Source organism: Manacus vitellinus, unplaced genomic scaffold, assembly GCF_001715985.3.
Source record: "Manacus vitellinus isolate BGI_N305 unplaced genomic scaffold, ASM171598v3 scaffold_3_pilon, whole genome shotgun sequence".
Classification (NCBI taxonomy): domain Eukaryota; kingdom Metazoa; phylum Chordata; class Aves; order Passeriformes; family Pipridae; genus Manacus; species Manacus vitellinus.
Window position 1 is genome coordinate 14,465,063 of NW_021940535.1, and position 27,050 is coordinate 14,492,112.

The following is a 27,050-nucleotide window of genomic DNA, read 5'->3' on the forward strand; positions in this document are numbered from 1 at the left end:
TTCATCCTCACGTTGATGAAAACTGGAGTCCTGATCTTGCCATATGAAATCAATACATGAAATAGATACGTAGTTGTCACTATTGGCCAGCGTCTTATAAGCATCTTGGATGTGCTTTCAGAAGTACTGTAAAGGAGGAAGTAGCAATGTGCATATGAAACACATCTGGAGAGTATGTCTTGTGGGTAAAGGTGAGGGGAGGAAAAGGAAAGAGATCATCATTGGAGAAGCGAATGAACAAGATAATCTGCCTAGTAGATTACTGTAATTAGTGACTGAGGGCTCTTAATAGGATAAGGGCAGAAAGGAGTACAGGTATGTGATATTGATAGCAATCTCAAAAGCTTTTATTTTCATGGAGTGTGGGTCAGTGAAGCACTTTGCAAAGAATCCAGAAGACTCAGAGCAAGAGAACTGGCTGGTGAGAAGGAGTAGCACAAAGATACAGGAAATGAAGCTGGAAATTATTTCATGAAAAAGGCGGAGCAGAAGGGATGGCATGTGGAGGGAAACATTTTCAGCTAAGAAAAATGCCCATTACCTTTCACTGTATTTCTGTTTATCCAGCTGTAACATATTCTAAGCCAGAACTGTATTTTCCTCTGTGTTTGGAAGGTTTCTTGCATGCTACAGAAAGCAGTAGATACAATACACTAGGTTATTATTACTTACAGAATAATGGTCTAGTTTCGAAGTAACACATAATTTTCTTCTTTTGCCTGCAAAGATTCTTCCACTAAAATATAGGATTTTTGTACACATTAAAGTCCATGTGAGTTTTTATTTAAGTTTACTGAATCAGCAATGAAAGCATTTTTTTTTTTGTTTATTATTTAGTTATCCAGGCCTTGCTCTCATGATGAGTTTTTCACCTTACAGTTGGTGTTTGCAAACAGGAGATGCTCCAGAAGAAGAATGCTGTTTTGGTGGATGGGGTCATCCTAAATGGTCCAATAATGGACTCAAAAGCAGGAGAGAAGTTTGTGGAAGAGGCATGTAAGATTATAATGGAAGAAGTTGTCCAGAAAGCTGATGATGTAACAGAAAAGGTAAGCAATAAAGTGTTGTTGGGAATTTGTAATGGACATAATGAACAATAAATCAATTTTTTTTATAAGCTGTATTTTATTGCAGAGTCTATGCCTGACTCTGAAATAAGACAGCCTTAAAAATGAAAAAAGAATATATTGTAAAAGCTTTTAATAATATAGTTACCATAAATATCTGCCAGAAAGTAATGAGGGTGGTTTTTTTTTTTATCTCAGAGTACACTGGTCATCTTCTGTGTGATCACAAATGGCTGTAGTGTTTTTCTTGTTTGAGGTGGGGGTGAGTTATTTGTTTGCTCCTCGGGGGCAATGGTATTGGAGAAGGAGGAACAGTGGATTTGGTACCACTGTGAAAGGGCAACATTATGAGATTGCTCTGGGTTTTGTAGAACCCCTGCTTAAGGGGCTGTATGGGAAGAGGACCTGCAAATAAACTGTGCTTGCCTTTGGGCGTGTACTGGTTGCTCCCTCCCTTTGGCAGAACAGCATCTGAAAATGCTGTGATTACAAATCCTTAGCTAAAGGATAGAACTTGAGCTACAGGCCTCTTTCTGTTCTGCCTTCCAGCATTCCCCACTCATTTTTATGGTTGAGCAATGCCCGAGATGCAATAAAACCAACATCCCATGAGACCAGTTTACGATATATAACATATATTACCCTGCAAAGGGAAGTTTTGTGAAAGCAGTGCTGAATGTGGTTCTTACCTTGTACCTTTATAACCTCTTCCTCCTGACAAACCTGTTCACTGATGGTGTCTGCCCCCTCCTCATCACTAGGTCTGTGAATGGCAAGCCCCTGAAACTCTTAAACAGATTCTTGACCTGGAAATGAGAGACACTGGAGAATGTCACCAGAAACTCCTGCAACTCTGCCAGGATGTTATACGATACAGCGTCAAAACCAGTAGGAATGTGATTTCTAATGGAGTTATTTTGTATGCTAACTTAGGAAGACAGGATAATGTTTACAAACCTCTGTTCACCTTTCAGAGAACCGAGGGTGTGAATGTTTGTTTTCTGCTTGCCTATACAAGTATGCAAACACTTGGTCATGTTTCTGTTGTTTGAGTGAATGCTGGTCACCATAGGTTTGACTAAAATGTATAATAATGGCAAACTAATAAAAAACTAATTAATGTAATGTCATTGGCATTAATGGTAAATTCTGTCATTTTAAAGTCTTATGAAAGTCACCAAGACAAGTATCATATAACAGTCTAGCAAAACAGGCAGGAGAAGGGCCTTTGTATGTTATTTCCTGCTGTCTGAGTGATGAGATTTGGAGTCACCATCACTGCCCTCGTACGTTCTTAGTGATGATTACCCCCCATTTATTATTGTTCTTTTTGAGCAATAGTCTTGTAGGGTGTTAATTTGCTGATAGGCAGTAATTCCTGATCCAGACCCTGTGAGAAGAGAGACTGCAGTGTTTCAGAGACGGTACACCACATCTCTGCAGGATTAGTTCTCTCCAGAACCTTTAGTTCTCTCTCAGTTCTCTCTCTAACCTTTCTGCAGCATGTGTAGGATAATTCAATCCTAGCAAAAAGGAATGAACAACATATGTTTAGGAAATAGTGCTGTGAATCAGTAGCTCAGGATTTCATATGTGGTATGGCTTAAGCTGTGTTTTGGAAAGTGAGAAGGACGTTTGATACAGTTAGTTGTGCATTTTGAGGTCGCAGTCCCTGCTGCAGTCACTGTTGCTACAAAGTAAAACGGTAAAATAATTTTGAGAATGAACTCTTGCCTTTGAAAACCGTAGAAGAGTAGCACTACTGATCTACAGGAGGAATACATTAATAATGTGCAGATATAATTACTGAGATACTGGAAAATGTTCTGTTTATCTCACTTCTGTAAATTGCCTTTGAATTATAATTTGGCTCACTATGTTACCTTGGAAAGGATGCTGTATATAAAAGTACGTTGTGCAAATAGTCTTTAATATAAGTAGAGACATTTATTGAGGCCCCAGATATAATATAAATGGAGCCATACAGTTTACCTGGTTTTGCATGTAAAAATAGTGTGCTGTGGATTAAAATTTAGGTGGTGATCCCACTGTTGAACTGACTTGTTTCTATAGTCAGTAAGAGTATAAAATTTTGTCATAATTAGTTATATCTCAGCATTTCAAGGCAGGTAAACAAGTTCTCTTAACTTCTCATTTTAAGTGTGCAGCAAATTTTTCCAAGCTGTTATTTTTCTTCTCTCTCCCTGTATAAAGACTTTGGTGGGAGCATAGTCATAGCTGCCTGGAATCAGCATGTTCCAATGTTGTACTGCTTAGCAAAGTTTGGCTGAGCATCCATTGTGGCCTCTCAAAACCACTGTTTAAACCCAATGAGTTGTCAATCCCTTTTCTTTTTTTTTGATTTTTAAAACTAGTGAACAACTTGCATTCATTCTGGACACCACTTGCACCTCTCAAGACTTCTGAGGTTTGAAAGTGCTTATTAAGTTTACTTTCAAAGGATTGTCTAACCTAAGAAAAAGACAGTGAATCCAGGGAATACTGAGAGAATGGGGTGAATTGTGGTTTGCAGTGATTGGCATTCAACTCAGAGGGACTGTGATGTATTCTTTTTTCTTGTGTATCCTGTCACTTGCTTTTGATCTCTATTTTCAGGTCATCCAAGATTTTTTAATCAGCTCTACGCTGGAATAGATTATTACTCGTTAGTGGCTCGTTTTATTACAGAAGCACTGAACCCAAGTGTGTAAGTGTGGTTCTTTGTCCTCTTGATGATGAATTAGGATGATTTTTGGGACAACAGCCGTTTTTGCATCCTTGCTTCTGATTTCTGTTTTCAGTATTACAGGAGAGGTAGGAATTGTGCAAGAATTTGGGAGAGAAAAGGGTCTGATTCAGATTGGATGAATAGTTCACCAGAAGGTTGACTAATCTGATGAGACCTTTTTTCATTGTTTGTGAGGTGGGGTTTCAGAGGAGAGAATTTTTCTTTTAATGCTTTTAAATGTAGATTTTTAACTTAGTACATAAAAATGAATTAATCAGATTTAGTTGTTCATACCCTATGAGGCATTCTGCACAGAGTTGAGTGCAAATGGTTACCTGTCTACTGTTTACTTGCAAATGTAAAGCTGAAATTTAAGCATGTGACCTACATTAAAAGCAATCTCTGATGTATTACTTTGAGAGTGGAAGTGTCAATGTGATGCTGTCAGGAACTAAGCAATTGCTCTACTGGGTCAGATGCATAATGTTTATATGTTAGAGTTCTACTGCTGATGGTGGTCAACTACTGATAGATTAAAAAGAGGTGCAAGAAGCCTTTATCTAGTTTTAGCAAGACTCTTTGGCATGAGTTCTGTGTTTTTAATACCAATTTTGATGCTTTTCTTTTTGTTCAGATATACATATGAAGTATCCCCTGTGTTTCTTTTGGTGGAAGAAGCAGTCATCAAGAAAATGATTGAGTTCATAGGCTGGGAAGAAGGTGATGGTATATTTAATCCAGGTAAAAGCAGTTCAGACCTCAAACTGAGTCACTGTAAATCACCCAATACTATTAATTCTATGAACATTGGAGTAATGTAAAATATTTGAAAATGCATGCACAAGTCTAGTGATACACACACAGAGTTATTTAAGGTAGGCTTATCTTATATGTTTCTAGTAATAATTTGGTTATTCTGATCAGTAAATGAATGAAACCAGTTCTACATTAAATATAATTATATGGAAATTAATTGTTCATAACTGATGTCCTTTTTGACCTTATTAACAGCAACACCAAAAGCCTTGTTGGAATGAGTTAACTTAGTTGATGGACAGGGAGCTGATTTACATGCTAGACCAACTGATGGTGCCTGAGAGCATAGAAGTGTGTATCCTGCCTATGAACTGTGGGAGCAAGAGTTTACATGAGCTTAAGTCCTTTGAATTTTTGAAATTTTATTAAATGTAATGGTAAAGCTAAACAGATATTTCTTAAGTTGCTTGATAATCCAATCCAAATTTTCAAATGTTCTATAAGGCAGTGTTCCAGCCCACTGTATTGAATCAATAAAGCATAATGGTGATATTTCATGGATTATTCAGATAACAAATTGTTAGGCTGTATATGAAGCTTTTATATCTATTTTGGGGGGAAGAAGAGGAATAAAATGAGTAAATGAATTTAAACTCCCCCTCCAAAACCAAACCAAAGTTAGTAATTCCAACCTACACATGTGTAGTAGAAAAATAAATAAACTAAAATCCCCTAGATTTTTTTAATACATTAGTGGTATGGATTTTTTTTCACATCAAATTTGATGTGTATTTTTAGTAGAAGCCTTGCTTTTACAGCAGAATTTCTTGCTTAAAACAGTGGGATACTGTCAAAAGATAAATTAACTGTAGTTTTTGTGCTAATAATGTAAGGGTTTTTATTGTTGTTTTTTTATTCTAACTGAATATCAAAACCCATCCAGATCTTACCTTGCAGATCTTCCCATTCCCACTCACCCTGCTTGTTGTTTTTTCTAATGAGTTTTTTCTCCCCAAAGTACTCTGAGGCCTGGTTGCCCAAGAGATCTCTGGGCTCTGTATAGTGCAGCCACAGGTGAGCTCTGTGCAGACACCTAAACTCACATTGCTTCAGTATAGATGGGAAGGAGCTGTGGCAGGGTGTTCTGTGTTGGGAAGGACTGCTTGAACAGAGCTCTTACTTCTTGAGAAATATCCCCAAAAAGCATTCAAATATGCTTTGTTTCCATGTGTACTGCAGAGCCCAGAGTTCATTTTATGTCTGTAGCCCTGGGGGGGAGGAGGAAATAAATTGTGATGGATGCATGACTAGGCTAACTGTATAGTTTATTTTTTCCCTAATAGGTCAAGTACTTAGACTCAGGACAGGTGCTAGTACTGTGACTAACGTGATATTTGTATTTCTCTTTCTGCAGGTGGCTCTGTTTCTAATATGTATGCTATGAACTTAGCAAGATACAAGTTTTGTCCTGAGATAAAGGAAAAAGGGCTTTCAGGTCTGCCAAGACTAGTCATGTTCACTTCAGAAGAGGTAAAAAAAAAACTGAAAAAAGTTTTTTGAACTTTATTTTTCCACATCTGCAAAATTCTATCATTTACATATCTGATGGAGCGCTGGTACAACAATTTTTCCATCAGCGTATGATGCAAAATATTGTAACTAAGTGGAGAAGTCTGATAGTAAATTTCTCTGCCAAAGCTTCCTTGCTTTCAGAAAACAAACACAGATGTTCCTGCTTTGAAAATTGCTGATATAAGAATAGGTTGTACATGGGGCAAACCTGAAGCAGAATGCTTGTGGTGTGTTGTGGAGGTCTGCACATTTGATTTCCCACAACATAAAGTCTAGCAGGAACCATAGGTAAGTTTTGGATGTCAAAGGTTTTTTTCTGCATGTTCAATTTGTAGTAAACTGAGCACTTGTGGACCTGTGAGGTGGCTCTCTGCAGCTCCCACTCTGCCTTGTGTCTGAATATAGATGGTTGTGGTACAGAACCAAACCTACCATATGCCTCTTAAAAAAAAAAAAGCTGAACCTTCAGACAGTTCTTTAAATAATTGAAAATATGTGGCTAGTTTTAAAGTTTTTGAATAATATCTGTCCAAAATGCCTGTGGGAAATTGAGCTACATTCATACATTTATTCTAAAGGTAATTTTTGTGACTTTTTTCTCTTCCCTGTCCCTTCAGTTTTAAGTTTATCATTTGATTAATGCAGAGTTGTTATTAATTCTAACTCCACTATATAAAGGCTCCAGTGGAAGTGAGAACCTTGTTGTATTAGAAAACATCTACTTACAGGAATAATTTTAGCTCAGAAGTTTATGCTGCAAACAGTTTGCAGTGTAAATAGACAAGAGGTTTATTTTGGAGAAGCCTGAGGGATGAAGGTGTTGTGTGCTTGTCCAAGACAGCACATATATTTTGGAATTGAGTCTTAATGTCCTAAATAAAGGTGGTTTGTTTTGGGCTTTTTCCCCAAGCAAAATATATTTAGGTTTGTTTTGTTTTGTTTTTTTCAGAAAAGTGTGTGTATGAAATGATTTGCCAGTTCATACTTAATCCGCAATGTCACATCTTCAAAATAATTAAGGAGGTAAAAGTGAGGTTGAAGCAAGTTCCATTACTGCTTTTGAAGTGAAGCACATAAATTTTTTATTATGAAGTAACATTTTATTTCATTGCAAGGTTTAAATAAAATGTATATTCTTGTACTCTAAAATAAGCAAACATTTAATTTCATGTCAAATTTTAATTGGCCCCCGGAGTAAATTTATTTTGGTGCCCACGCTTCAACAGAAAGACCAGTAGCATAAAACATAGAGCTGATGAGCAAAAATAAATTGGTAAATTATTTGTAAGGCCATGATTTTGATCTGTAATACTTTGCTTGATTCACAAAACCATGTTGTCTTCAGTACTCAGTAATCACTTGCTGAAAAACTGATGCTTTCAGTAGTTAGATAGTATGACTATTTTCTAGGATCTCTAGTGTTTACTCATAGTTATGAGAGAAGAGGTAGGCATATTCATATATACTTATTTTGGATCCACCTGTACTGAGTTCAAGGTGCGTGGCCTTTTGGGAACTTTTCAAATATGTCATATTGAGAATATATGTAATGAATGGTCCACACTGTAGATAAATATATAACTGTTTGTGTCATACAGTATTATTTGGTTTATTTTTAGTTTTTTGTTATTTAGCATTTTGCGCCTTTGAATCATGGAATCATTTCAGTTGGAAAAGACCTCTAAGATCATCAAGTCCAACCTTCGACCAATTACCCCCATGTCTACTAGACCATGGCTCTAAATGCCACATCCAGTTGTTTCTTGAAAACCAGGTGACTCTACCACCTCCCTGGGCAGACTGTTCCAATGCTTAACAACCCTTTCATTGAAGAAATTCTCCCTGATGTCCAACTTGAATCTCTCCTGGCACAGCCTGGGGCTGTGTCCTCTTGTCCTGTCGCTGGCTGCCTGGGAGAAGAGGCAAATTCCCACCTCGCTACAACCTCTTTTCAAGTAGTTGCAGAAAGCAATACGGTCTCTCCTGGGCCTCCTTTTTTTCCAGGCTAAACAATGCCAGCTCCCTCAGCCATTCCTTGTTAGACTTATTCTCCAGACCCTTCACCAATTTCTCTGTTCTTCCCTGGACATGGTCCAGCACCTCATTGACTCTCTTGTAGCGAGGGGACCAGGACACAGCATTCAAGGTGTGGCCTCGCCAGTGTCGAGTACAGGGGGACAATCACTGCCCTCTTCCTGCTGGCCACACTATTTCTGATACAAACCAAGATGCCATTGGCCTTCTTGCCATCTGGGCACACTGCTGGCTCATGTTCATCTGGCTGTCAACCAGCATCCCCAGGTCTGTTTCCACTGGGCAGCTTTCCAGTCATTCGTCCCCAAGCCTGTAGCACTGCATACTGTTGTTGTGACCCAAGTGCAGGACCCGGCGCTTGGACTTGTTGAACCTCATACCCTTGGCCTTGGCCAATTGATCCAGCCTGTCCAGATCCCTGTGCAGAGCTTTCCTATCCTCCAGTAGATCAACCTCCCAGCTAACTTAATGCCATCTGTGAACTTACTGAGGGTACACTCAATTCCCTCATCCAAACATCATTCGTTTTTGTTGTGTTGTGTGTGTGGTTTTTTATTCTCTTTTTTGTGGTTGTTGTTTTGTGGTTTTTTGTTTTTTTTTTGTTTTTTTTTTTTTTTTTAACTGAAGGGGTACTTGGAGAAGCGAATTGTTTAAAAAACAAATCCTGGAGAAGTTAACAACCTGTGTTCATCTTTGTCATGAATCAGCCAACAGCACTAGCATGAAGAAACCTTGAGGCTATAATGAACTGAGTATTGATAAGGAATCAAAACACATAGCTGCTCAAGGCCCTCTTGTCATTTTAGGGCTTGGCTGCAATGCTGTGTTCAAGTGAAATGATTTTTGCCTGGAGTTACCAAGTCCCAAAGTTTCAGTTTGGCACTGGGTGGATTGAAAGAGTTGCCCTGCTGCAGAACAGAGGAAGGCACAGATTTGTCAATGACTCAGTTTTATGTGATCTGGGGCTATAAATTTTTTGTATGTTCTTGGATAATCTGAAGATGTATGTTTAATGCATGGCCCACCCAGGGTCTGTTTGGCCTTCAAGAATAAAAAGGCTCCTTGTTCCCGCAAGTAAAATGGTGGTGATACGCAGTGAATGCTGTCTGTGCTGCTACTCTGTAGTTCTTTTGCTGGACCATTACAGAGTGATTCTTCTTGAGACAGTAACCATAGAAGAGGAATTGTTATATCCCACTTTCTTGTGGCATGATTTGTGGCTCTGCAGGAGCTGAATACAGTTGTAGTTATAGATATCAGGCCACCTTTTTCTCACTTTTTGCTATTTGAGTCCCATCTGAGCTTTATTCTGACACAAATATGTATTGCATTGATCTGAAAGGTAGAAATCTGCTAAATTTGAGGTAAGTGAGGGTAGAAGAGAATGTGTAAACAACTGAAATTTGCATGCTGATATGAGCAGTTTTTTAAATGCAATGAATCTTAATTCCTCCCCGGTGCAACTTGATCATGAAAGTAATAAAGTGAAAGAACACAACATTAACTCATCATGTTGTCCCCTGTTGAAATTAAAACAGACAAAAATGAATAATAAAACAATCTCATAATAATGTAATTGCTTTATGCAATCATGTTTCTAGGAAACTTTTCAAAATCAAGAAAAGACGAATTTATCTTTTGTTTTAATGAACACAGGATGGAAAGTACCTTGTCTTTGCAAACATTATTAGGAAACAAAAACTACATCCAGATATAGGTAAATAGTACAGCAGCACATCTTAAATCCACTCTTCCAATTTGATTTTGTGATCAAAGGTGTTAATTTCTTACTGCAAATGGCTATAGATTTAATAATTTTTCCCAACAAACAAAACTACAATAGACATAGCAAGAGTTACCTGAATTCACCTTTTATCTGGATATTTCTTTCTCCTTTTTTTTATTTATTTTTTTTTAAGGGAACTATGAACAAGTAAATTAGTTGACATTGTTGTGACTGTTGTTGTCTGGTATATTTTTTCTTAAAATGATGCACTGCAATTTAGCCTAATGGCTTCTAGTAATGATAGTGGGGGTGGGACGGGGGAGAAATTCTTACGTTTTCAATCAGTATAACTGAAAGACTACTTTTTGTATCAAAGAAAGCATATTCCAAGTCTATGTGGTAGTATGAGTCTTGTTCCTTTTCTATCCTACTGAAGGACAAAAATTTCCAAGAGGTGCAGAAATACTTTTGGAGAAAAAAATAATGTATCTTACAGCCTTTTATTTTGGTATTCCCTTTGTACTTCTCTTTTCCTCTGCTTTTTAGTATAATCTCTCAGGTGCTCAAGTCTTTTATCTTTCTCCCAGTCTTCCACACCATTTTTTATAATAAAATACGTGATTTAGTGATTGTCTGCTTACTAGTATACCGAATTTGCAGGTCTACTGCTTTCTCAATCTGGAGGAATCTGATTAATCTTGGTGATTCATACCTTTCATTTGAATATAATGGATAGAAATCAGTGATGGAGATAACTTGTATTTTAAGTGATTCACAAATCAGTCAAAAACATCTCCAAACTTCTACTAAACAACACACAACCACTTACAATCATTATTACCATTATTGATGTAATTTGATGTAATGTAAGACTAATTATCCACCTATGTATGTTATTATTCTTGTAACAGTTTAAATGAATGAGTCTTAAAAGCTTTGTGGATGTGTCATGTTACAAAATTAAGCTTTCTTAAAACTACTTTCTAGTATCGGGTAGTGTCTTTGTCTGCTTTTATTTAAAAAGTGGGTGATGGTGGGGGAAACGTTTTTGTCAAAAAAAAAAAAAGAGAGCCCTTTGAGATCATCCATCTCATCAAAATAAGCATGACAGGCTTTATTACTCTTAATGTATTCATGCCCACACATTAAAATGTTGTACATTTTTCATAATTATGTTCTGCAGTAACTGCATTTGTGTGAACTCTCTGGAAGAAAATGGAATTAATTAACCACCTGGCTTCACCTCCTGTATGAGAAGTAACAATTCTAGACGTCTTCATGGTTGCTGGGGCACGCATTATTTTAACTCTTCAGTAATAACATGTAAAAGAGCCAACTTTATTTTTTTCTGAGAAGGGCAGTGCTAATCCGAGTGTTGAATGACCTTTGTTCTGAGAAGAACTGTCTAGTGATATGGGAGGCTGTGCACTCTCAAAATTGACCCCACTGCTATGAATGGGTAGGCATTTGGCATGCTGCAGGTCCCTCAGAGTGGTTTCATCTTCTAAATATCTTCAGGTTAAGAAGGTTACTGCATCTTAAATTCCCAGGCTAATTATGAAGATGAATTAAGCAGAGATCAGTGTACTCTTATTCTGGCATAAGACAAAATGTTCTTGTGCTGGAATAACAGTACTCACAGTAGAGCAGGTCCTTATAGAGGTGAATGTTGGAAATATGGTAAGATAGTCCATGAATGTTTACTCAACAGAAAAAAAGTTGTATGGAGTGATCTGTAGGCTTGAGTATCCTTCTCCCCAAAGTCATTTTACCACATTCAGATTAAATAAATACTCATTTTGAACATCCTCTCTTACACTCACTTCACAGGCTTTGTAGACTGATGCCCATTATTCAACACTAGGTGAGAAGTGGACTGCATGTGTCTGTACTCATTCAAAAATGTCTCTGTGATGAGACCTAGCTAAAATTCTTTGCTGAAATAGTAACTTCATTTTCTGAAAAATGCAGACTAGTCCAGACTGGAACCTTTTGCAAAATCCACGTTAAATTTTGAAGATGTGCTGAGTCTTGTCTGAAGTCTGCTTGTTTTCATAATGGCTTCACAACACCATGGTTTTCAGATCCCTTTGCAGAGAGAGGACTTTAAAAGCCTTGTAAGTCCCAATTGTACCACATCTGAAGGCTTTGGTAGGTCTTGGGAAGGCTTTGGGTAGCTCCTTGATGGTGTGAACAAGAGTTGCTGAATTAGGCCAAGGGTCAGTTTAGCATGGTATCCTGTCTCTGGCAGTGGCCAACAACTGAGGATTAGAGAAAGCATGCAGAAGAGTTACAAGAATAAAGTGGTAGAGGCTTTAGATGTATCATCTAAACACACATCTTAATTAAGGGTCCAGATTCCAAGGACTAGTGCTTTTTGACTTTCAGACCTATTAATTGCTTCTAGTTTTTTGAGTTCAATAGCCTTCTGAACTTTCTTCTCATGCCTTTCCTAACTCTTACAGTCATTGATACTTTTGACTCAGTTCTAGCAAAACCTTTTGAAGCAATTAATAATTCTTCCCTGATGACACTTTAAAATTTCTACTTTTCATTCTAATGCAGAACCAGCTTTAAAAAAATTTGTATGTAATAGAGTTTCTTAGTTTTTTTAGGCCCACATTTTAAACGTGGTACACATCTTTTTTTGCATTATTTCCCCAGTTTTCAGTGTATGTTATTGTTAAATACAAGATGGACTTTGTGATTCGTAGCTCATCAGTTTGATTTTTGTGTTAGAATATGCTGTTTTCATGGCTGTTATGTGTAGTTGAATTAATTTTAGTGTCACTGTTCCCTATGTGGGAATTCCCTATGAGGAATTTATTTCTTTTGTTTTAATTGCATGTTGTTGTTTTTTTTCTCTGTGCTTTTCACTTACAGTGTCATTACTCCATGAAGAAGGCAGCCTCCTTCCTGGGTATTGGTACAGAGAATGTTTACTTCATCAGAACAGATGAAAGGTAAGAAAGCAAGAGCCATGAATGTGATCTCTCAGCCTTTTTAAAATGCATTAGTGCTATACATAACAACCTATTTGAATGTAACTGAAAAAGTTTTAAATCTGTGTCCCTTAGAGGTAAGATGATACCTGAGGAACTGGAGAAACAAGTCCAGCGGGCCAGGAAAGAGGTGAGAGGGGGAGAGAGAGCATGAAGGAGAGAGGAGTGTATGCAAACTGTGTGCTTCTGTCTGAGTGAAAGGAAGGAAACTAAGAGTGAGCAAAATCTTAAAAATAGGGCAATTAATGTAACAATGGCTTTCTTACAGGACAAATCTCTTTTCCACAAACTTGTATAACAAGTCAAGGCTTATAGGTTCTACACTCTTAGAAGGGAGGAAAATTCCACAGGGTGTTTGCTGCTAATGAAAGTCCTGAGTACAATGCTGCTCTTAATATTTAGCACATTTCTTACAGGATTTCTTTTTCCCTTGATCCTTTTTTTTTTTTTTAAATGGATATGGTATTTGTTTTCCTAAAAAGGTTTTTCAGGTAATTACAGCACCTGTTCCTCTATCCTCTGCAGTAAGCAAGAACTGTAAAGTGTCTTAGTCTCTGAAACCATCATACAAGCTACAAATGCTAAATTCAGTCCTTTCTCTTACTGTAGGAAGAGTGCAGAGGTGTGCCTTTTTTTCCCTAGGGACTTTACCAAGTAGAAAGTCAAAGGCCAACATTTAGAAAGGTACTGATGTGTATATTTGGACAACATTAGCATACATTCCTATAATCTGTAAGACATTGTTTAACTATAGTCAACATAATTTATTTTAGAGAGCCTGGAGGACTGAATGTGAATTCCAGGAACATCTTCTTTTGGCTTGGTTAGCTCACCTTAATTTTCACTTCTAGTTTGTGTATCAGAACAGTAGGATTCAGAGTTCAGTCGTGATCTGTGAATACAAAGTAATTAGTGACACGTGGATGGCATAAATAATACCTTCTATTGAATCCTATCTTGGGAAACCTGCTTTTGTGGCTGGTAGAAAAGCCAAGGTAGTGCTGTCCTGTCATGCACTGGCATGGCCACAACAGCTTTCAGTGAGATCTGATTTAGATACATCTTCTGCCTGACAGTCATCTCTGAGCTTCATGCTAGATAGTATAGCTAGTGATACATGATAGCCCTAATGACCTAGGAAACTCTCTTGCTTGCCTCTCTCTTTACTTTGCATTATCTGAGCAAGACAACCTGTACTTTATTCATTTGAGCAAGATGGGGGAAATGGCTGAAATAAAATGGAGCAAGAGGAAGCAGGCTCACATGAGAATGAACTCTTTGCTCTTGCAAAAACAGAATTTGTGTTTGTTCATGTAATACTAAATGTAGTGGTTATTTGAAAGAAATCATCTGGCATTTATGATTTTTTAAAAAAGGTCAATCCCAGTATGGTGCTGTGCAATTTAAAAACAAATGTTCTATATCGAAATGCTCTGCTTACAGGAAAACACGATTTCACTTGCATTTTAATGGAACTTACAGGTGTATTGGAAGGTTTTCATTTCATCAGAGCTTCTGTAAGTGCGTCTGTCCTTGACTAAGTGCTACTTTACAACTTTTACAGAAGGACACTTCAGTGAATTGCAGTAAATATTCTAATGACTCTAGACAAGAGAGGATGTATTTGCTAGTGACAAAACCACAAAATGATCACTGAATATGAATAGCAAGAGTCTTAGGACTCTTTTTAGAGAGTTTAGTCAGGAAGATTTGTTTAACTCTATTGTCAAGAATAACAAAAATTGAATTCTCTTCTTCAAGGAAAATGTGTAATGGTAACAATTATTGGAATTCGAAGAGATCTTAGACTTGTCCCTGTATTCAGTCATGCTATCAACTTGCTGTTTGAGGACCTTTGACTTTGATGTAGCTCTGGGAGAAAATTGGTGGGAACACTAGCAGAAACTAGATGCATCAAATACATCTTTGCCTCGCTTGCAAGTGTTTTGTACTTGAGCTTCAGGCTAGCTTGTAAGTTTGACTATTGTGGTACCTTGTACTAGGAATAAATGACCAAGAAGTGAATTATAGGCTGGTAATTCTTTGTGAATGTATGGGATTAATTTAAATTCTTTCCAATATTACTTTTCACTGCTTTAGCGATTTGTAAAGAAATTTTAAAATACAAATAAATCATAATTATGTACCAGTCTAATAGTCTTCTACACTGTAAAGAAGTATAAAACTGTTAGAGTGCAAATGTGAATTAAGCCTATCTGTCTCTGTAGATATTTAAAAGTGGCAACAGTTTTTCTTTTTTTTATGAGAGATCAGATTTCAGTTGAGTGAAGATACATGAAAGACTTGTGTAGAGTTTGATTTTTTTCAGCTGATGTCTGTTTTCACCAAGCTACATTGAGTTACATTAGCAGACAGACTTACATCATCTGAAAGATTTAATTCCCTGCAAATGAACTTCAGTGATTCCAGACTGTACAATGTAACAGCAGCTTTAGTGCCTCTTCAGTAACTGCATTGTCATGCTGTAGGCCAGATGCTAAAACGTGCAGACCAGTTCCTTCAGCATGGATTTACCAGCAAGTGAGACTATGCAGTCATTGCTAGGGCTTGATACCCTCAATTTCACAGAGCTGTTACAGAATCCATCAGTTCTTTTAATTGTTTCAGTTTCTGCTCCAAAGTAGACACAGCCACACAGATCTGCAAGGGTACGTGACCTAGCCTGCTATTGTAAATGCACCCCTGCCATTAGTTGAATGGAAAACCACAGAAACAAAGATGGATGGCTTACAGTGGTTGCCTGAGACTGCAGCCTGACAAAAGTTTTCCTTATCCCAGCTGCCTGACCTTAAAACTATTTGAGATTTCCAGTGATCTCTCTCCTAACATGCAGTTACCATCTTACAACCCTTCCTGTTTTCTAGACAGGCGTAGGAACAAGGGAATAGCACTGTACTGTAGGTCAGGCCTGGGATCAGGCAGCGGTGACCGTCCCTGTCATGGGATGTGCCAATGCTGCTGAAGGCAAATCGTGTTGTCTAACTGAAGTTTCCTCTTCACCAGGCAGAGAATAGGGGTATTGTAGAGACAGTGCAGGTGGAAACCCTAGAGGGATGAGACCTTTCCTTGCATGGATAGTCTGCTGTCTGAGCTAGTAGCTTTATTTTATCCATCAGAATGACAGCAAATATGGTAGTGAAATATGAAGACTGAGAAGTGAAAATCAGTGTATAAAGAGAGATGTCAAATATCTGGTGTGTTTTGATTTTGGCAAAACTGGCATCTGTCAAAGCAATCTGAAGCTGGTGAAGTCTGCCCTGGGGTGGTGTTAACTAGAAATGGAAAATGAACTTTCTTTTTTTTTTTTAATGGGAAAAAAAGGAGTCAGCACTTTTAAATGCAGAACCTTCTGTTGGGAAACTAAATGTAGACTGTCACATCTTTGTCCTACATTCCTAGACCTTTCTATACTTTATTCTCTGCAAGTATACTGGAGCAAATGAGCAGTGCAAATTATAATTTTTTTTGTTTTGAATTCTATTGCAGGGGTCAGCACCATTTCTTGTCTGTGCTACAGCAGGCACAACAGTGCTGGGAGCATTTGATCCTCTGGATAAAATTGCTGATATCTGTGAAAAGCATGGCCTCTGGCTTCATGTTGATGTGAGTTTGTATACTGCATGGTTTTGTTTAGCACTGCTTTTTTATAATTGCTATTTTGCTTTGACTGTTGATATTTCTTTTTAAAAGTAAGTTGGGCTCTAATAACTTTTCTTTTTAATAGGGACCAGAAGTACATTCTGACTCATCTCTGTTATATGTGCTGCAAAACAGAAAATAGCTTGGTTCTGACAAACAGTCAAAGCTATTTTTTTTAATTGTCAGGTTATATTTCAAAATTATTTTATAATCAATTTCTTATTCTTGCTACCTCCTAAAAATGCTTAAGGGGTGATTATATACAAGTATAAATTTGAATTATTTCCATGTTCGGTTGGAGAATAGACACATTAGAATTGTGGTGTGCAGTTCATACAGGTTAAAATAAAGATATGTTTCTGGCTCAACCAGTCATAAATTATTCTGTTTCATATTTAAGGTGTAAGTTTCCTTACATTTTTCTTTTTTTAAATTTCTTTGTAATTTTAGGTTTGGATATTAAAATCTATTCATGAATCTTTTTGGAATAATCCTTGAGCCTTTTTATTACCTGAAAGAGTAAATAAAGATAGGTCTTCATCTTTTCTAAAATTATATTCTCTTTAGAATTGCAATACCATGAATCCAGAATAGCTACATTAGAAGTTGTGGAGCAACAAGAAAATCTAGAGCAATGTTAATGGAGATTTTTAGATCTGCTTTAAATTTTTGAAGTATTTGTTTAAAATTGAATATCCAGAGAAAAATCACGTAGGCAGTGATGTGTGTTTCAAATAAATGTCTCACAGACATTGATAAATAAGGTCACTGTATGAGTGAGTCAAAAGAGTTTTCTTATTGACTTGGAGGTAAAGATGCAGAATCTAGGCCTCGTATTTAAAATATCTGCAAAGCCCCCTCATGGCTGTGTGCTGCTGAGAACAACCAGTAAGATTTTCATCAGAAGCACAGCACTCAAGCTTCATGCCAGTCTCTTGTGTGTCTGTGTACAGCTGATGGAAAGAAGGATGTATTTGGGATCTGTGTTGAACCTCAGGTGAGCTGAATAGATGTGGCTGGACCCATCTCCAGTGGCTGTAGGAGTACAATGAGTAGTCTCCCTGTAGCTGAACTAAAATTAGATGGGATAAGCCTGGGCCATATTCTGAACCATGGACAGCTGATAGTGTTGGAAAAGAATTAACTTTCTTCTTTCGATTTTGCCTCATGTTAAACTAAGGTAAAAATGCCTGTGAATATCTTTAAGTCAATTTTCTGTTTGAAAAATGACTGTAGGTGTCAGATGTTAATAGATTCCCAGTAGAAGGACAAATGTCCAGTAATAAATTGGGTTTATGGTCTGGAAGACCAATCATTCTGTTAAGATGTGATTCATGTTATGAACCTCTCAGTGGTTCTCAGAAGTTCTATCAGTATTTTTTCTATTTTTCACATTCTATGAAGAGTTGAATGGATGGCTGTTTCTTTATTTTTTGTTAAAAGTTTCTAGCTGTATTAATAAGAGAACAGGATATAGGGAAAGACTGAAAGCTTTCCACGTAAGTGATGTCAATCATACATGTATGTACAAGTGTACTGTGGTAAAATGAGCAGACTGTAGTTCATAATGTGATATTTTTTCACTCGGTACCACTGGAAATGGATTTAATAAAATAATATGCGAACAGATACAGTGAAACTAAGTCTCTGCCATTCAGAAAGACTGTACAAGAGACACAGGGAAGAACTGGATTTTTATCTTTGTTTTTAAGCAGGCTTACCTCCTTCTAGCCTTATAGGCAAGAATATGATATTTTTGAAAGCTTTGAGAATCTGCAGTCCTCTGGCTTCTTGTTGAATGATTTACACATTATGCAGTCTGAGTTATAAAAAGTGAGTACTGCTGTTTGGGCCTGCTGTAACTGTGAAGGAAAAAAGGTACAGTACAGACAGAACCAAGTAAAATTCTGTCTAATTTAGGACTTTTAATGTATCATTAATGGGCATCAGGATTGTCTACTGTAAATGCTCTCACGAGCTATTACTAAGAATAACCTATATGAATGTCGGTGGTGTTATTTCCAGATTTACAATGATTTATCTCATTTCAGAATATTTTCTGATCCCAAAAATCTATGTGTTTGCCTTAGGGAAACTATTTTCATTAAATATGAAATGATAAAGCTGGTGATTCTTAGGAAGAGCAAAAGGGCAAAAGGGAGAACATCAACATAAAATTAGTGAGATTCAGGAAGATAAATTTCAATAAAGTCAGAAATAGTAGATAAGCTCTCACATGGAGATAAACCAGAAGAGGTAAAGGGAGTTACAGAAATTTTAAGAAGATAATACTAGTAAGTCCAAACTGTCCTAGCAGTCAAGCTGTTCAACAGCCTGAGTGCAGAGCTATAACAAGCTTATTTTGTTCACATTATGGTATTTATACAAGCATTCCAGTTGCTTATTTTATTCTAATCCACATCTATGGTGCCTTTCTTAATAACTTGGTGCATCAATATGCACTCAAGTTCCAGCACTTACATATGTCATGTATTGTCTTCACGCAGCTTTAAGTACTATATATGAGTATTTCTTCCCTGATGGTCCTTACTTTGACTCTTCTTTTTTTTTTTTTCCTATTAGAGGCCAGTACAGAAAATCAGGTTTGACTTATTAGCCTGTGCTTAGGTAATTAGTTTAATCACTGTGAACACTGTGATATCCATCATTCAGCTGAAAGTGATTTGCTGCATATGAAACAGAGTAATTTTCTCATACCTTGTTATCAATTACATTACGTTGGACACAGGTGATAATATTAATGTTTAAACCTACCCTGCATTGATCTCAGCTGGATTTGTCATCAACAAAACGTGCCAGTCTAGTTTGATCAATCTGCCTTCCTTCTGTAGTCTCATGGATGGAGGAGAAGCAGTTAACTTTATTGTGTATTTGCAATATCTAATCAAAAAGCCAGAGAAACATGCCAAGCTGCAGCTCTGGTAGTGAGTGAAAAGCTGGCTGGAAAATCATACCCAGAGAGCAATTACCAGTGGTTCACTGAAAGGGGAAAATTTTTTGAGCAGGATTCCACAAAGGTCTGTCCTAGGTTAGAAGTTATCTGTTATTTTCATTAAATAACTTGGATGAAAAAGAATACACTGACAATTTGAAAATTATTTAAAACTGCTGCAAGAGGCAGTGGAAGGACAAGATTAGAAATCAAAGAGATTTTGATAATTTGGAGAAAAAAGTGGAAAAACTAGGCTACAGTTCAATAAAGATAGTATTCTAAGTTCTAATAATCAAGTGCACAAATACAGGCTGGATATGGTTGGCTAGACAGCAGATCTTTAGAAAAAGATCTGGGCTTTGCAGTAATTCACAAATCAGTGATATTTTCAAATAAAGTTAAATGTATTTCAGAATTAAATAAAGAAGATACATAAAATGATTCTTCCTGGTATGTACTTCATCTGCTTTATCTAGATTGTGTCCAAATAAAAAGATGCATTTCGAGAAGGTTAAGGACCTACAGGAGAAAGATTAGAAAATGAGAAAGCGATGCAGATAAACAGAACCATATCTAGAAATCATGACCGATGAGGAAAGATGGAAAGCACTGATGTTATTTAAACTAGAAAGGACAAAGAGACAATACATAATAGTCTGTAGATTCTTTAAAAAAGAAAGGAATAATCTCTACCCCTGACCACTGAAGGTGTGACTAGGGGTGACACTGTTTAGGTCTGACACTTTAAATTGAAAACAGTTTGTTACCGTTAAACACAAATTAAGTGGCTAAATTATACAGCCTCAATCATTAGAGGTCTTTAAAACCACAGACAGTGATTCTCAGTTGTCTTGGGTGTCTTCTCATTTGTGGTGGGTTTTTTTTTGGTGGTGGTGGGTTTTTTGTTTTCTTTTTGCCAGCCCTGGATCCCTAAGCACTTGATCTTTGAATTGGGTGAAGAAACATGGATCACAAATTTATCTTGTACTCCTGTGGCTCAAGGAGAGATTGAAAGGTGGTGAAGATGCCTTGACCTCCACTACTATAATTCCTCTCTTCTAGATCTCCAGCAGTAGTTTTTAAAACAAAGGCAGAAAGTAGTGCCAGTAGTGCTGTAGAGGCAGAAATTGCTGGTGCCTCTCTGCATCTTATTTTTCATTTTCATGCTAATTACAAGCCATGTATTCATTGATTAGTAACTTCTAGAAAAGACAAGCATTTGACAGAAATGAGATGAGTATGTTGATCCTGCCTTTGGGAGTGGCACACGATTGAGATGACCTCTTGAGTGCCTTTCTAATCCTATTTTTCAGAGATAGTGTGAAAATTTCAACTTTTTAAAACACAGACACCTTTAGATGCAGATTTCATGAAATTTATTTTCTTTTAATGTGTTGTTTATAAATTATAAAAGTCAAGGAATAACTAAGGGATTGTTTTGACTTTATTGAATCATAGAATGAAAAGAGTAAAATTTTCTATGAATAGGAAGTTCAGTTTGATTGTCTTCCCATAACATGGCAAATTTGGACCAGCTGGAAAAACATAGCTCAAAGTTGTGGTTCTGCAGGTAGAATCCTTTCCTACCTTAGGTCCCAGGTGTAGATTGAGCGGCAGCAAGGATGTTGTGAGCATGACAATGTAAAATATGATGTGGTGCATTAATGTACTGCATAAATGAGAATGATGTGTTAAGACAAGTTAATAACCTTTCATTTCCCCTGTGAGCCTTTACCGTTCCTGTCTCCCAGAGATAACAGATCTTACTCCTAATGTATGGCCTGTGAAGCAAATACTGATGCTAAATTTGTATGTCATCTATCATATCTGTTTTTTTCAAGGGAAAAAAAAGGAAGAAAAACTAAACAAGCATATATTCTCCATGCTTAGGTCAGGAATCTTTACATCAATGATTTTTTTTTCCCCTTCATTAGCACAAAACATATGAATCTTTCTTTTAAAATAAGCTGAGTCCAGATGTTTTGTGGACTGATGCCTTCTGTGCATCTCTGAAAAGCCTTGCTTACTTCACAGATAGTTTGCTTAAGTGTATTCCACCTGCGTGAACATGGAAAATCCTCTTATTTATTTATTTATTTATTATTTATTTATTTATTTATCAGTAATTTCTCAAATGCACTGTATGACATGTCTGCTGTTTGCAACTTTCCCCTGTGGATAAATATTGTTGTCTGAGAACTGAAGATTCACAACACCTGATGGGTGAAATCTGATCCCTGCAGAATTCATGAATAAGGATCACATTTCCTGACTCTGATTGTCCAGAAATTAAACTTGTGTAGTAAAAGCTTATTGTCTGAGTTCTTTCTGTCATCCATGGAGATGTATATCTGCAAAAGATATCACCCAAAGATGGGTGTCTGGAGTAGATGACACTCAGTAAGGAGATTCAGTAGAGAGTTCTTCTCTACAGAGAAGGCCTAAATGATTCTCAGAGTACACTATTAGTTGTTAACTGACCTGAGGGAGATGTGATGAGTCTTAAACCATTTTAAGGTCAGTTGGGTTGCTGGTAACAGAAAGGCTGCTGTTGCACACTCCCTGACTTTGCTTTTCATATGTGTGGAAAATCCAAGCCTGGACTTTGCAACTGGCAGAGCTTTTACATTGTCTGCTGTTTCCTTGTGAAATTCTCAGGAAGGGAATGGCTAGCAGGAAGAAAATATGCAAAATGGGGCCTTCTGCTCTCACTGCTGAGGTTAAGGCTGGGGGAAAGGAAGCAACTCTATTCGGTATCAGGAATGAGTCTGCTTATGCAAGGACACTTCAGTTCATTGCCTTGCTTTCACAGAAGGGCCAGTCTAGTTTGTGGCTTATGCAGTGGCACAAACCATTAACTCCTCTGTTTTAGGTACAGCCCCAGGCTGCCATCTTTATTTCAGTAGATGATACTAAAGGCAAAATGTAGCCCACTGACCATGTAGTAAACTAAGTTTTAAATGAGATAAGACTTCTTTATAAATTATTAGTTGAAGTATTATGAAAAGATCTTTATACAAATATTTTCTTGGCTCTATAAATGTTCTAACAGGCTTCTTGGGGTGGCTCGGCTTTGATATCAAGGAAGCATTGCAGACTTCTTCATGGCATCCACAGGTAAGTCAGTTTAGTTCATGGGGTCACTTACCAGGGATTGAGATGGAAGTTGTATGGCCTGTTGGCCTCCATAAATAGAAATTACTTAGTTGGAGAGATTTCTGAACCTATGGTGGGAGTGGGGGGGATGGTAAATCTGATTCGTCTGCTTGGATTGTTTTGCTGTTTTTGATTCTTTAGTACCCATGATTATAGGTGCAATTTATAATTTTCGCAGGGCTGATTCTGTTGCCTGGAATCCCCATAAAATGTTGTTGGCAGGAATACAGTGCTGTGCTCTTCTGGTGAAAGACAACTCTGTAAGTCCTCCTGTCCTTTTTTTTTTTTTTTTTCTATTGCAGTAGGCTGTCACTGCTGTTATATGGAAGTAGAAATAATTAGAAAACAGTTGCAAGTCATTTTTACTATACCACAGTGCAAAGGCTGAATTATATTATTTTGAATTTCACCACTAAATTCATTTTAATAAAGGGTGAATAAGAGAGCAGGTTCCAAGTCACTGTACCCACAAGTGGTCAGATTTTGCAGCTGGTGCTAGTTAACTTCTGTACATGATTTACATTCAGAATTGAGTATTTTGTCGCCTGGGCCTGCAACACTTAAACACAGAGCTCATCAAAGTCCTCAGAATAGCTGACATCCATCGGGACTGCAGCAGTATTGCGTCTCTGTTTAAAGCAGGCAGAGCTTGTCTTCCCATCCTCTTACATAGGTACCTCAAAGGGGGAGAGGGATAGGAGGCAGATCACATCCAGGAAAAGGTGCTGAGCCTTCTTTGCTCACTCTACCAGTTTTTCCTCATCACCAGGGTGATTTAGACTTTCCAAAAGCCATGACTAATTTAAAGGTCTAGCAAGCTAACAACAGAGCTTTGATCTCAAGATGAGTCTGCAATATAGTAAAAATCCCTGCTTTTATCTTTGTGGAATTCTTTTATCTTAATAAAGAAACCAGTAAGAGGTCAATTATTTCAAGCTCCGTTTCAAACTCAGAACTGCTAAAACTTATACCCATTTACCACCATCAGGGTTGAGTTTCACCTTATATAGGTTATAAATGACTGAACATCATGAAGATATGGAGCCCTGGAGGTTTGCACCACTATTTTGTGGCCATGGTTTGTAAATTACTCTGTCAAAACTACTGATATTTTCTATTCAACTGCTAGGGTTAGCTATCCATGTAATTTGTTACTAACTTCTAAAAGTAAGAACTGATGAAGACCAAAGAGCATAGTTGCTAATTGGCACTCTTTTGGAGCTGATTGCTCTAAGTCAGAGGTGAGACATGGCAGGACAGCAAGGAGAAGTGTGCCTCCTCATGTTCTTAGGTTAGAGTCTGTAGGATTAAAGAGGATTAGACCTCAAGATTACTGTCCATCACTTTATCTTTATTCCAGGATGAAAAACAAACAGAATGACGTTATTGACTAAGATTAATGTGGTGTCTTAATTGCAGACTTGGGAAGATTTCATTGCTGTATTTTTAACTAATTAGCCCTAGTACATAGATATAGCCCCAGGTAATGATTAGACTACTTGGACTGCATAATAGAAATTTCTCAGGAAGAAAGAGGAAAGAAATGAAGAAGTTTGAAATGTTCTAGCTGCTCAAGCATTTAGAGTCACTTTATGAGCACTGTTCCAGCTTCAGGGCTCTAACAGCCATGTTATATTCTCCTTCTGCGCAGTGTAATGTCTCTTAGAGCACTCCTGTTCCACTTTTAAACCACAGCTGGGCAATGTTGTATTGGAAATATTTGTAAAGATGAATCCTAGGTCATTGAGGGGTGAAAACACAAGTATCACTGATCATAGATCCCGTTGTATAACAAGACACCTTCTGGAAAGTAGAAGATTTCTTTGTGTTGAATAGAAAGGGCATTTTACTCTGTGTTTAATTCTTGGAAAATTGACACTTATTTTGTGTATGTGCCAATGCAGATTTTATATGGAAAGAGACACACATACAAATTTGAGTACTTTCTTATTAACTAGCTGGAATATAAATCCATAAGAAAAAAAGATCAAATGCATATTTAAGACACTTTGACAGAAAAGCCTTGCTTCACTTTGATCCTCTCCATAACCAGAATAGGTAGCTGACTCCAGTTTTCCATTAAAAATGTTATTTTCACACCAGTAAGAGAAGGAAAGAGCACGTGTATCATTTTCTCACTCGAGAGCTTGTTCCACTTCTCCTAAAGTACATAAATACCTATGGCTGCAGATGAAGCACACATTTACATGTGAACATAATTCCTTTGCATTGTGGTTAGGATGCCTCAGTGGGAGCTGGAAGAGTTTGGCACACATTGCTCTGCCAGTGAATGTTCAAAGAACCTCAGGTGGTCACTGAAATGCTGAACTCTGCAAGAAATCAAAGCAGCAAAATGTTAATCATGAATGTTAAGTCCTATTTATGAATCACACCCTATCTCCCTTTGAAAGACTGATAAAGGAAGTTTTGTTACTCTGTCTTCTCATTTGCTTTGAGGTCCATTTGGAAACTGTGGAGTACCTCAGAATTAGGCTTAGTTGATTATAAGTAAACAAATTAATCCCCTTCAGTTTTTCTTTCTCTCTTTCATACTTTCTGTATGAAAAGATAACCTTTAGAAGGTATCATCACATTTCAGTTGTGGTGGTAACACTGTAATTTCCCATTAGCAAAAGTAATAGTGACTAATTTTGTTTGGTTTGGGTTTTTTTACCACTTAGCCCCAGTATGGTTTAGTATTATTAATAGGCTTAAGACATTGTAGCTAGCCTGTTAGAATAAAACATTGTATTTAAGTATTTTCCCATACAGATTTAAAAAAAAAGAAAAAAAAATAAACTGCAGTGAAATGCTGATAAAAGAGTATCTTCCAGCCTTAGTGAAACAAAACTGGAATATTTCCAAAGAAGGTAGAGATAGAAAACAGAAATATGTATTTGACTTGATTAGATGGGAGAAGTATTTTCACCAAAGGGAAAGAGAGATTGGTTAATCCTCTATAAAAGCTCAGATCAATGACAGTAGTTCTTCATTGCTTAAAGCACTCAAGAAGTGCACAGTTATTCCTTTTTCACTGCCATGCCCTGAGTAACTTTCATCACTTCTCTAATAAGATAGTCTTGCTCAGAAAACGCTTGTATTGCTGAGGCATGAATTGCAGTGACTGTTTAAACACAAAGCTAGATGAAGCAATAATCTCAAAACATTAGTGAAGTCAGTTTTGCTCTCCAATGTTCTTAAAGTGCTAGGAATCAGTCTTGGGTTGTACGTACTCCCTTAAAACCACAGAGCTACTACAGTTTGTCCTTGCTATAATCCATATTGGTGGAAATATTATCACCATATAAATAGAGAACTACTGTTTACCGTCACTGCCAGTGACTCATTAGAGTGAAACACTAGGTTAGGTAATTAAGAATCAATTCTAAGCAATGAGCAGAATTTTCACTTATTTGTTAAGAATAAAGTCTCAATGTAGCTAATTAAATCTCAGTTTAATGAGAATATAATTGATTAAGGAGATGGCAGCCATCTACAGTGTAGTCTCTTCCTCATCATTAGCAACATCATAGAGATATCTACGTCCCTGATTCCTTTCCATGGCACCTGCAGGAAATACCTTATTCTCATTGCTTTTCACTTAGGGTTAGTGCAACTGAGAGCTCTTCTCACCTCTTGAAGTGAATTCCTAGAATGGCCTTTCACACTGCACTCCTTTTGAGAATTTTCAAGTGTGATGTTCATACTGCTTCAGATAAGGCAAATCAGGGAGATGTTTGTCTTGGGGAAAAAAGATATTTTGTTAATGAAATTGAAATTCACTTTTAACTAGCAATGAAAATGGAAGGAGATCAGAAGACTTGCTGTAGGTAACTGTTCAATGAGAAAAATGTGTTGAATTATGAAAATGGAGCTCTAGGTTTCAGTATCAATAATTATTCATTAATTTCCCATTAATTAGAACACACAGCAACTATCCGTAGACTTCATCAAAATCAAAAGCTCTTTGAGACTTCACAGTAGACTGGGGCCTCCATGAAAATAGTATTTCCATTATCTAAACTTTAGCAACCTGACTATAAGTCTCTGAAAACGGTAGAAAGATAAAAGGTGCTGAAGAAAGATAGTCAAAACTTGTCAAATGGGGCACTTCTAATGAAATTTTTGCAATTCTTCTAAACAGATGGAGCAGCTCAGTTACTGTGTGGAAAACTCTTGGCGTCTTCTTGGGACTGAGAGCATTGAGTTAGAAAACATATTTAAACCATGTTTCTTTCCTTTTTTTTTTTTTCTCTTCTGCTTTTCCATAATTTGACTAGGAAAATTGAGATGACTTTTTATGTCTTCAGCATGTAGCAAGTTTCAGTCTCTTAATTTTGAGACAGCAGCAATCAAAGAGTAACTGCTTTCTTAAGCATAACATTTCTTTTGGATT

General features: G+C 37.1%; 1 protein-coding gene across 2 annotated transcripts in view; it reads left to right on the top strand.

Moving 5' to 3' along the window:
• Positions 1–878: 878 nt before the first annotated feature.
• The window catches only part of GADL1 (glutamate decarboxylase like 1), a 68,401-nt gene continuing 42,229 nt past the window's right edge, over positions 879–27,050 (top strand). Inside the window, exons 1-10 of one of the 2 annotated variants that reach the window (XM_008933512.3) lie at positions 879–1,049; positions 1,829–1,955; positions 3,684–3,774; positions 4,430–4,536; positions 5,966–6,081; positions 12,767–12,846; positions 12,961–13,015; positions 16,393–16,509; positions 22,551–22,615; positions 22,833–22,914. In XM_008933512.3, coding sequence (XP_008931760.1) covers positions 900–1,049; positions 1,829–1,955; positions 3,684–3,774; positions 4,430–4,536; positions 5,966–6,081; positions 12,767–12,846; positions 12,961–13,015; positions 16,393–16,509; positions 22,551–22,615; positions 22,833–22,914 — 990 coding nt within the window. In that variant the 5' untranslated portion in view covers positions 879–899. The remainder of the gene's footprint in view (positions 1,050–1,828; positions 1,956–3,683; positions 3,775–4,429; positions 4,537–5,965; positions 6,082–12,766; positions 12,847–12,960; positions 13,016–16,392; positions 16,510–22,550; positions 22,616–22,832; positions 22,915–27,050) is intronic. The other variant, XM_018075772.1, reaches the window with a different exon arrangement.